General features: G+C 45.7%; 1 protein-coding gene across 2 annotated transcripts in view; it reads left to right on the forward strand.

Annotated features, from left to right (window-relative positions):
* Nucleotides 1-10,332, forward strand: part of RASGRF1 (Ras protein specific guanine nucleotide releasing factor 1) — a 224,258-nt gene extending 213,926 nt beyond the window's left edge. For both annotated transcript variants that reach the window (XM_082252999.1, XM_082253000.1), the window contains exon 27: nt 9,180-10,332. In XM_082252999.1, the coding sequence (XP_082109125.1) occupies nt 9,180-9,272 (93 nt within the window). In that variant the 3' untranslated portion in view covers nt 9,273-10,332. The remainder of the gene's footprint in view (nt 1-9,179) is intronic.
* Nucleotides 10,333-12,587: the final 2,255 nt, after the last annotated feature.

Here is a 12,587-nt window from a genome sequence, read left to right on the forward strand (position 1 = left end):
TATGGAGTGACAATTGCTCAAATTCTTCAGCTGTAGCCACCACGGAAGCCAGCTCTTCATTGTTGCGGTTATCACAATTCGTTGAGAATTGCTGACTCCGTTCCATTGCTGAAGGAAACCCCTCTGAAAAGGCCTCATCCTCCAGAGAGCCCACTTCACCATAGGGGCTGCCGACACCATGGTGCCAATTACCCTTAGGCATTGTTTTGCTGTGAGACGTGATGCTGACAAAGCTAGAGACACTCTGTCCCTGATTACCGGAATCTTTTCTTCTGGCAGAGAGATGATACTGTTCTTGGTGTTGAACAGCACACCCAAAAAGACCAGGGACTGAGTGGGAATCAGATGGCTCTTTTCCCTGTTCAGGATCCAGCCGAACCTCTCTAGAGACGAGATGACCAGAGCCAGATGTTCCAGGATAACAGACTTGTCTTGGGCCAGAAGAAGGAGGTCGTCCAGGTAATGATAAAGACGGACCTCTCTCAGTCTTATCAAGGCTACCACCGCTAATAAGACCTTCGAAAAGGTACGAGGCGACGTGGAAAGCCCGAAGGGGAGACATACAAATTGTAGATGACGCTGGCCGACCGAGAATCTCAGATATCGTTGAAACTCTGTTGCCACTGGTACGTGGAAGTAAGCATCCTTCAGGTCTACTGAGACCATCCAATCTCCTGGTTGAACGGCTTGCTGAATGGAGAATAGAGTCTCCATCTTGAATTTTTCTCCTTTGATGAAGCGATTCAAGTGCGTCAGATCTATCACTGGTCTCCAGGCGCCGCTCTTCTTGCGCACCATGAACAGAGGAGAGTACACTCCGAACCTTCTTTCGGATTCTGGCACTGGAACCACTGCTCCTTGAGTGACTAGCGAGTCTACGTAAGACAAGAGAATCTCTCTTTTGTCGCCTGACCGAGGAAGGGAGGTAGGAAAAAATCTGTCTCCGGGAATACTGGTGAAGGTCCAAGAATGACCTGCAGAGACCGTGTTGACGACCCAAGTATCCCGGATTGAGGCCGCCCAGACCTGCCGAAAGTGAAAGAGACGACCTCCCACCTGACCGACCTGAGCGGGCCCAATCTCAAAAGGACTTCGTCGTGTCTCTCTCCCCAGACGGATTGGACTTGGGGCCTTTCCGAAAGGAAGACTGCCTGGATTTCCAGTTTCTTCAAAACTCCCTTCCTGGCCTATAACTACGTGCCTCCCTGGCACGATCAGAATTTTGTCTTCTAAGAGGTGGCCTCTTCTGACCCAGAAGACGCCTATCCTGGGGGAGAAAGCCCGACTTACCGCCAGTAGCCTTGGAAATAGCGCTATCTAACTTATTCCCAAAGAGGGACGAACCCTCAAAGGGAATACGGCACCACACCTGCTTAGAAGCAGGATCAGCCAACCAAGGGCGTAACCAAAGTGCACGCTTCGCCGTCACGGACGATAGCATTCCCCGGGCCAACAGGCGAATAACATCAATAGACGCCTCCCCCAGAAAGGCTGAGGCCAGTTTCAACTCTTCGATAGGAGAGTCCTTAGCTGCATCTTCGGAGAAGCTTCTGAGGGAATCATCCACATTGTCCACCCACACTTCCATGGCTTTGGACAAAGCAGCCAGGGCCAAAGCCGGTTTACAGGCAGCACCTACTGAAAGATAGACACGCTTCAAATCCGTGCCGATTTTCCTGTCAAGAGGATCCTTGAAGGAGACAGTATCCTCAAGAGGCAAAGTTACGTGCTTCACTAGCCTCATGACAGCCGCATCTACCAGAGGAGGAGTTTCCAGATGTCTGACTTCCTCTTCCTTGAATGGATAGAGCTTGGCCAATTTTGAGATCATAGAATTCTTTTTCTCCACCTTGCTCCATTCTTCCATTATGATTTCTCCTAATTCAGGAATAAACGGGAAATTCAGCCGTTCCTTGCTCAGCTGTTTAAAGAGCTTTCTCTGCTTCGGGGCCGAAACTACTGGATCTTCCCAGTTTAAAGTTTCTCTGACGGCCTTTACTAAAGGTGGAACCAAATTGAAAGAGAATCCTAAACTTGGTTCATCCTGATCCGAATCGCTATCAGACTCGAATACCGAGGGATGGCTAGGTTCAGAGGATTCGAGGGCTCTTCCGCTAGTGGTCTCTCTAACTGGAGATACCGATGGCTCTGGCGCTGGAGATTGACGTTTATTAAAATCAGCCAGCGAATCCTTGACTATGCGTTTGACCATAGACTCAAGTTGTTGGTCAGATCTTCCCCTTTCATTCGATGCACGGGAATAACAGGAATCGCATAGTGATCCACCGTCCAGTAAACGGATACCACAGCCCCAGCACTTAGTCTCGCTGGATTGGCGTGAAGACCTGGGAGGTGACCGGTCTTTACTACGGTATCTGGACTTGGATGAGCCATGTTTGGAGGAGGAGCGGTGATGCTGCGGATTAGCATGGCGATCCTGCCGCGTGTCCTGCGGTTGTTCCGTCCTAGAAGAGGAGCTGCAAAAGGAAAACACATAAGGCAATACAGTAATGCCCATCCGAACATCCTGCTCCCCCCCTTCATTGAGCCCTGCACTCACCTAAGAGAGGGCTGGTCACAGGGGAGCGGTGACGGGTCCATAAGGAAAAAGGAACCACTGGAATAAATAAGGCATATAAGTATCCCAAGATAGCCTAAAATGAGGACCCCCATAAAGGAAACCCACATACCTGAAATCTAGAGCGTCAGCTCTTGGGAACAGGCTACAGGGCTGGGCGCCGTGATATATAGTCAGTTCCACCGACTGTGGAACTGACAGCTGTTTAAATCCGGCGCCGGCCGTGACGTCACGGTCGCGGCGAACTGCGCATGCGCGAGTATCGGCACTCGCCGCTACTGCGCATGCGCGAACCAAGCCTCGTTCTCGGTCAGTCGGCGCGCATGCGCAGAGCGACCGAGGACGCCGGGGATGGAACGCATAGCGTTCCACGGTGTTCACAGAGCCTCCCGGACCACCAGGAAGACTATGAACGGAACGAGGAGCCGCACACTAGACCACCAGGCAGTCGCTAGACCACCAGGTACACAGAAGGGATAAAATAAAGAAAAAACACTTACCCCTCCAGTCGCACTAGACACCAGGGATACCTTAGAGCCAGAGGACATCCAATCCAGCGTTGGGGCAATACAATGAGGCCACCCACCACAGCGGGGTCATCGGCCATGCCATTACTAGCCCGCTTTGTCAGGCACTTTCTAGGCTCCTCTTCAACTTGCCCATCCCATACCCCGCAGCAGCAAGGGCTTATTGGGAAAACAGGTCCTGCCGACTCCAAACGACCCTGCGTCATATAAAACGACCATACTTTGTAGGAATTCAGCACCAAACAGGTGCATGGAGGAGGACAAAAAAAGAACACGGATGCTGAAAGGGAGCAAGGATTTATGGGAGTGGGGTCCTATAGGGTAGGAGTGGAGGCGGGACTACCCAAACGTATGCTGCCATGGAGTCTGTCAGGAAACATAAAATATATATACAAACAAAACAAAAATACAATACACATCCCCTGTTCTCCAGCTAGTAAATTACACATAGGTAAATGAAAAAATATCAGGGATTTTTTTTTTATTTTAAAGCAAAAACATTTTTGACTTTTCGCTGCCAGAGACGTTTTTTCGTGTTTTTGCACCCATGCTTAAAAAAAAATTTTAGCCCCGAAGATGAACTTAACCACCAAAACATTATACATTTTCTGAAAGAAGCAGACACCCTAGAGCACATGTCAAACACAAGGCCTGCTGGCCGAATCTGGCCCTCTGGGCTTTTTCATCGGACCCTCATACCTCTCCTGCAGTTCCGCCACCCCTCTGATCTCCGCCCCCACCCTGTCTCGGGAGTCAGCAGCAGGGAGGACAGAATGCCAGATCCTGCATTTCTCTGTGCAGCCATGGAGAGGCTCCTTTCTGCCCCCATCTTAGCAGTTGGAAGCAAATGGGAGGATAGAACTCCTTCTACTGATCCTGCATCTCTGTCTCCGCCTCCCCTGGTCTCAGACTCAGGCAGCTGACCCCCCCCCCATACTCCTCTGGTCCTCCTCCAGACCCTGAACTTTCTTCTTCCCAGCTCTGCCCTCAGCAGCAGGTAAGTTGGGTGCACTGTGATGTAAGAGAGGATGGGGGATTCTTGACTTCTGATGGAAGGGAGTTTGGGGTTTTCTTGACATCCAGTCTGAGGACAACCATAATGGTGGTGGGGCCCACAATAAGACCGAGTTTGACACCCCTGCCCTAGAGAATAATATAGTGGTAGTTCCAATTTTTTATGTCACGCGATATTACTGCAAAGGTCTAGGAAATGCAGAATATAAGTACAGTAAAGTTAATTTTAGAGCACACAAACCTAATAAATGACCCAATTGTTTGGTAAAATCTAAAAGCTGAGGTTGCACCAAGTACACAGATACCCAATATGTCGAGCCTTAAATTTGCGTGTGCCCGTGAAATGGCGGAAAACTTCAGTAGCCTATTTTTATTTTATTTTTTTTACTAGTAATGGCGGCGATTTTTTGCGGGACTGCGACATTGCGGCGGACAGATCGGACCCCTAACTGACATTTTTGACACTTTTGGGGGGACCAGTGACATTACTACAGTAATCAGTGCTAAAAATATGCACTGTTACTGTACTAATGACAGGGAAGGGGTTAACACGGGCGATCAAAGGGTTAAGTGTGAGCCTAGGGGGTGTTTTCTAACTGTGAGGGGAGGGACTTGTGGAATCAACACAGAGACCTGTGATCCTAAAAAGGAGGATCACAGGAGCTCTGTGTTCATTCCAGAGAGAACAACGGTCAGCTGTGTTTACAACCGCAGACCGTCATTCTCCCTCCACGGGGAGCGATCGTGGGTGCCCAGTGGCAATTGTGGCCTGCTGGCCTCCCGATGATCGCCTTCCCCGCTGCCTAATGGGGGCGTGAGCGTGCCCCAAGGAGTGCTCCTGCGAACCGCCATTCAAGCACGGCGGTTCGCGCAGTCAAGCCAGCCTGCCGCAGTATATCTGCGGCGGGCGGTCGGCAAGTAGGTAATAAGTAAATATGGGGATTTAGTTACATTTATGTGCTTGGGTGTAACTTTAATTTTTTACTTTTAAAAAAAAAAATATATATATATTGTTTTTACTTTTTTTTTTTCATCACAGGAGACAAATAGTCCCCTATGTGATGATTTTTTGATGACCGGTTCACTTTAATGAGATATCCGGGGTCTAAAATGAAATCCTATGATCCACTGAATTATCGCTCTCCGCCTGACGATTGCGGCGATACCTCACGTGTGGTTTGAACACCGCTTACATTTGTGGGCGCGACTTGCATATGCGTTTTCTTTGGTGCAGGAGCACACGGAGACGCTTTAAAAACAATTTTTTTTTCCCCCTATTTATTTTATTTTTTATTTTTTTCACTGTTCCTTTTTAAATAAAATATTTGGTCGCTTTTAGGCTACATTCACATGTGATGCGTAGCGGACCGCGGGCAGAATCACCGCGATTCTGCCCGCGATCCACAATCATTGCAAATTGTGGGACACCTGTGTGTTGCCGATGATTTGCAATGGCACCCCAAACGCTGTCCGCCTGCCGAATCGCAGTAACATCGCGCAAACAAAATCGCCGGTCGCATGACGCCCCAAAGAAGCTCTTGTACCTTTTTTGGGCGTCATGCGAACCGCGATTTTGTTTGCGTGATGTTACCGTGATTCGGCAGGCGGAAATCGTGGCAACATCGCACAGCGTTTTGGGGTGCCATTGCAAATCAACGGCAACACACAGGCGTCCCGCCATTTGCAATGATTTCTGGTCCGCTACGCTAACATGTGAACGTACCCTAATTGTTACAAGGAATGTAAACATCCCTTGTGACAGTAAGAGTCGGTTCACACCGCGGCGACTCAAAGTCACCCCGACTTTGAAGTTGCCTGTGCAGCACAACTTCATCGTGGCTTGCAAACGTCTTCTCATAATAGAAGTCAATGCAAGTTGCTCCGACTTCGCCCAAAAATAGTGCAGGAACCTTTTTCTAAGTCGGAGCGACTTTAGTCACTCTGATTAGAACGGTTCCATTGCACAGCATGGAGCGCTACTTGGTCGCCTGACAAGTCGGAGTAGTGTGAACCGACTCCAATAGGCAGTGACAGGTACTCTTTATGGAGGGATCGGGGGTCTAAAAGACCCCAAACCCCTCATCTGCACTTAAAAGCATTCAAAACACCAAAATCTGCATTTTTGAATACTGAAATTTTTTTTTTTATTCGGCACTTTTGGCAGCCGAGTAAACCGGAAGTAATGTTGAGACATTGCTTTCGGGTTACTTGATCGGAGACCTGAATGAACCCGAATCCGGGTTAGTTTGGGACTCTAATTAGCCAGCAGACATGGCGGCTGGTTGTTCGGGTCACCCGGTGAGACAGGAGACCGGCGGGTGGTGTCCCTGCGTCCCCTCCTGCTTCCTGTGATAACGGCCGAGCGATTGCTCAGCCGCATCGGTTGTCATTACAAAAAAGGCGAACGCTAGCTCTAAAAAACGGTATCGGGGTGATGCCTCCAGCTGTAGGCAACATCCCTGTACAGGTACGTGGGTTTACGGGAAGTGATTAATGTAACACTATATTGTAATAAAATACATCAACACAATTATTATACAATATATAACAACATCTTAATGTATTTACAATGGAAAATGCCATATACAGTATCTCAGAAAAGTAAGTACACCCCTCACATTTTTGTAAATATTTTATTCTATCTTTTCATGTGACAACACTGAAGAAATGACACTTTGCTACAATGTAAAGTAGTGAGTGTACAGCTTGTATAACAGTGTAAATTTGCTGTCCCCTCAAAATAACTCAACACAGCCATTAATGTCTAAACCACTGGCAACAAAAGTGAGTACACCCCTAAGTGACAATGTCCAAATTGGTCCCAAAGTGTCAATATTTTGTGTGGTCACCATTATTTCCCAGCACTGCCTTAACCCTCTTGGCATTGAGTTCACCAGAGCTTCACAGGTTGGCACTGGAGTCCTCTTCCCCTCCTCCATGATGACATCACAGAGCTGGTGGATGTTAGAGACCTTGCGCTCCTCCACCTTCCATTTGAGGATGTCCCACAGATGCTCAATAGGGTTTAGGTCTGGAGACATGCTTGGCCAGTCCATCACCTTTACCCTCAGCTTCTTTAGTAAGTCAGTGGTGCCATTCCACAAGTGTGCGCAATTTTAAAGCGTGACATGTTAGGTATCTATTTACTCGGTGTAACATCATCTTTCATATTTTACCAAACATTGGGTTCTATATTGTGGGGGTTTTTTTCCCCTTAAAATGAATTCAAGTGTATTTTTTCCCAAAAAAATTGCGTTTAAAAAATTGCAGCGAAAATATCGTGTGACAAAAAATTGTAACTACCGCCATTTTATTCTGTAGGGTGTCTGCTATAAAAAATATAGTGAACTTTATGGGTCAGTCTTGCCAAAACGTATTTTCTGTAAATCCCAGCATATTAAAACAATAAATATTTTTATATCAAATATTTCTGCACGTGACTTCCTAAAATCACCCACCTGCATTGGCTTTTATGAAATTCCTCATTTTCAAAAGTAAAGCAAAAGTGGGCCTAATTTTTTATTTTATTTTTTATTAACTTACTGCACATAGGTCGTTCAAATTTCATAGAAGAGTAACTCTCTCTATAATAACTCCTCTTAAGGGACGAATAAAGGCAAGCAAAGGGCCACAGTTGGGAGACCGCTGCTCTATAGTAACTCTTCTTCTTTTTCATTGCAGGTAAATAATGGTTTCCAAGAAGAAGCAACCTGCCGTCATTGAGTTTTTGATGAAGAAGGGATGAAGGCTGTCCCAACATCCACAGCTACACAATGTTTACGTAGATGACACCATTGATAAGAGCAATGTCTTCTCATTGGTGACTCTTGTTAATGGTGTCATCTCTATAAACATTCTGTAACCTTCTGTGGGTGTTAGACAGCCTGCACCTCTCCTTCATCAAGAACTCAGTGGTGGCACGTTCCTTCTGCTTGGATTCCATTTTTTGCCTGCAACGAAAAAGAAGATGATGATTTGCTATAGAGCAGTGGTCTTCAAACTGTGGCCCAAGGCCTTTGCTTGCTTTTATCCAGCTCTTAGGACGTGTTTTTTTCCACTGATACAAGGATGCAAGGCACCATTCCTTCCACTGATAACAAACGATAAGGCATCATTCCTTCCATTAATACCAACAAAGGGGCATAATACCTCCCACTGACACCAACAAGGGTGGGGCACTATTCTTTCTACTGACACCAATGATGGGACACTTTTCGTTTGAATGGCACCAACAATGGGGTACTAGTCCTTCTGCTGACACCAATTATGGAGCACTATCCCTACCCCCAGTACCAACAATACCAATGATGAGGCATTATTCCTCCTCCTGACCACAGGTACTATGTAATTTTTTTTTTTACTCCCACTGACCACCAAGCCTGAGAGCAGTGGTCTGCTGTCCTTTGCTTGCTTTTTAGGCCCTTAGGGGCACTGTTCTTCCCACTGATACCAGGCACCATTCCTTCCACTTATACTAACAGTGGGGCATAATACCTCCTAATGACACCAACAGTGGGGCTCTATTCTTTCTACTGACACCAATGATGGGACACTATTTGTTCCACTGGCATCAACAATGTGGTGCTAGTCCTCCCGCTGACACCAATTATGGAGCACTATCCCTCCCACTAATACCAACAATACCAATGATCTGGCACTATTTCTCCTACTGACCACAGGCACTATTCAATTTTTTTACTGCCCCCAAAGCCAGAGGCATTGTTTACTCCCACTGACGTGGGGAACTTTTTTTATTGTCACTGGTCAAAGTCTGGCCCCCCTATGGTTTGAAAGACCGTAAACTGGCACTTTGTTTAGAAAGCTTGGAGACCACTGCTATAGAGGAAGAGTTACTCTACCAACATGTGACATTTGAACGACCCATGTACGTTAATAAATAAAAGTTGTGCCCATATTTCCATTATTTTTGGTACAGTCTTCGTATTACGTAGTGGTGAACAGCAGGAGCAGAGTTTAGACCATGTGCCCAAAAAATGCCAAAAAAAAGGGCGTGGATGTTAACACACATCTCAATTTGAAATTTCTTTTGTCTCTTGCAGGTCACACAGTATCTCTTGGACTCTTCAGGAGTGCTGGATGAAGAAGGTCTTTATGAAGCTTCTCTCCGCTTGGAACCCAAACTTCCTACCTGAACTTTTGTTGCACTCTCCCTGCCTGTATCATATTGTACAGACCCCCCAAGCCTCTGGCCGGACCCCACTATGCAGGGGTCCCCGTGTAGGGGCAGAGATGTCTGTGTCTCCATTCATCCCAAACACCCAACTGCTCCTAAAGGGAAGGCCCTACACTGCCCCTACACCCAGTTTCCCCCCCAAAGATACCCCTAGAAAAGAGTGACCAGGGTGGAGACTGAGATACCTCTCAATATGAGCACTGTCTTACTTTCATCATAGGCCGTGCCACTAAGAACTGAACAATCGCTGCTGCCTCCTTTTCAACTGGACATCTAAGGAGAATGAATCAAAGTCTTTGTGTGCAGCAGCTTACAGACAAAGCAGCCTTCATCCCCTCTACCACCATGCTTGCGGGATGGGGTTCATGGTTCCGTGTGTCTTTCACAGAGAGGTTGTAATAGCAAAACTAGAGAACGGAAGGGGTTTGATGCACAACACTCCCACATTTTTGTCATAAAAAGCAGATGAGAGGGCACATCCGTATAATAAGTGTGATGGGAAGCACTTAAGAAGATAACCAATCCCATAAAATGGCCGGTCTCTCTTGCCTTGGGCTGGCATTGCACATGTCTAGCAGATTGCTACAAGTTTGCAAGTTCTGGACTCTACTCCAGCTTTGTCTTGTTGACTTTGTTTCGTAGTATGGGTCCTCGGTTGCGACAAACAGGATTGCACAAATAAGAAGTCCAGCGGGCTGATACAATAGCTGCTATAACGGGGCGACATTTCCAGTGCTTTATTGGAGAGGTGTCAAAGACTGACGGAAAAAAGGATTACGGGTATGGTGGCACTTTAAGGAAATTGCAGCATTGGGCACATGTATGATGTTGGAAATTTTGTAGCTGGTTTGAGGAAAAAAAATTAAACGGACTGGTCACAAGAATGTGTTATACGGGAGTCCAGCGGTGGGTTTTGAGAAAAATTTGCAGCTACATTTTGGTTTCTTTATTTTTTGTACTATAAAGTGTTTCCTGATTACCTCTCGCTAATAAATCTTTTAACTCAGGGTTACCACCAACACAGCCTGTTCACAATGTCTGTCAAACAAAATGAGAGAGAAACACAATAACCCCTTCACGCCTAAGGGTAAAACAAATGTTAATGCCTAAGCACTATTTTGCAACTTTGACATGTATTGGTAAAACTGTACATATCGTCACAGCTAGTTTGTGCATCCAGGTGGATTATACTGCATTTTTTTCAAGACAAATTGGGCTTTTATTTGGTGGTAAATGGTTATGGAGGTCTGATTTTTTATTTATTTTTTTATCAAAGGAAAAGGCCTAAAATAACCGAGCCTATTTTTGACACTTTTTGTTTACAAGTTAAAATCAGTATTTTTTGCTAGAAAACTACTTAAAACCCCCCAAAACATTATATATATTTTTTAGCAAAGAATCTGGTGAATAAAATAGCGATCATTGCAATATTTTTTTTTTTTTAAATTTAGCTGTAGAATTCTTGTTATTACTATATTTAAGTCACATTGCACTTTCTAGAGAGGCAGCGCAGCACTACACCATATATTTGATAGGTCAGTGCCAGGGTTATTGGTTGGTTCAAGTAAGGGTCAAAAGGTTAGAGTCAGTATATATTAGACATGATTTTTTTTTTTTTTTTAATTTTCCTAAATTAGTATCAGTGTCAACGTGTTTTAGGTAGGCCAAAAAAAAAAAAAAAAGCAAAATGCACACTATTGTTTCTGGGCTGTACTACGGGTACAAACAACAAATAACATACACATAATGTGGTATCGCTGCGATGCGTCCTTTTTTTTAATTTTTTTTATTTCTCTCTCTGCAAGGAGAGAGATGCAATGTATCTCTCTCCTCCATTCACACAGAGAGAGAAAGAAACACAAGGGCTGGCTTCACAGTGACTGATCACTGTGGTAGCCAATCAGAGGCTACCGCAGTGATCATGTGACCTGGTATTGGGAATTCCGGGTCCCAATCATTAGTAGAGGCCCGGGGCTCTCTGTGGGACCCCTCTGTCTCTGTGCCTGGAGTGCCCTGTGTGGTGCGCTCCCAGCACAAAGACAGATATGCGGCCCCACAGGAGAAAAGCCCAGTCCAGTGGGGTGGCATAAATGTGTTACATCGGCAGTAAGGAGGAACTTCACCTGAGAATGAAAAAATTCAGCAGCTACAGGTACTTTTACAAAATAGATACATACCAGTCCATGCAGTTCTGTGCTGTCTTATACACAGCCGACTTTTCTCTGGGTTCCAGTTTATCGATGCCGCCATCTTGGGTTTGGGCAAAGTTTGAGGAAAGTAGAAAAATGGTGCTGGACCCATACGGTTATCTCACTGGTATTGCTATCCTTAAAGTGATTGTAAAGTCTCGCGTTTTTTTTTTTTCTTTTTAATGTTATAGTTGCCTCCTCTGTGTAGTTGGTTTTGCAAAGAGCAGCCCAGATCCTCCTCTTCTCGGGGTCCTTCATTACTGCTCCTGGCCTCTCCTTCCTGTCGAGTGCCCCCACAGCAATCCGCTTGCTATGGGGCACCCGAGCCGAGCTGCAGCTCCGTGTGTCCATTCAGACACCGAGCTGTCATTCGGCTCCGCCCCCTCTCTCTCCTGTTTGGCTAACTGACTTTGACAGCCATGGGAGCTAATGGCGCCGTGGCTGTGTCTCAGCCAATCAGGAGGGAGAGTCCCGGATGGCTGAGGGACTCGTGGAGATCGCTGGATAGATATGGACTCAGGTAAGTATTAGGGGAGCTGGGGAGGCGGCTACACACAGAAGGCTTTTTATCTTAATGCATAGAATGCACCTTCTGCCTTTACAACCACTTTAAGTATTGATGTTGATCTAAATAATCTGGATCCTGGGCAGGCTGCTTTTTACACCCCAGAGGATCTCTAAGGTCTCCTTGGCATCTAATGTAACAAAAATTAAAATAGAAGCACCACACCACTACTAAGAGGCCCAGATCCAAATTTATTCCAATAAAAGTCAAGGGGATGATCCAAAAAGGGGCCAACGCCTTTTGGGGGTCCAAAAGGACCCCCTTTATGAGGGCTAGAAAAAAACATGACAAACTCTATACTAATCCAATATCAATACAATATCCCCTAGTGGGGGGGTCACATTTAACACCAAATAACTAATGGTATAGGAATTATAAAAAAGTATTTCAGGTAACATTAAATAGATAATCATATAAAAACCTCAGACAAATGTGAGAACATGGATGATAATTCATACAATTCTTCAGTTCATCAAATGGGTAAAAAAAAAAAAATATATATATATATATATATAAATAA

The sequence above is a fragment of the Pelophylax lessonae genome (genome assembly GCF_965119305.1).
Source record: "Pelophylax lessonae genome assembly, chromosome: 4".
Classification (NCBI taxonomy): Eukaryota; Metazoa; Chordata; class Amphibia; order Anura; family Ranidae; genus Pelophylax; species Pelophylax lessonae.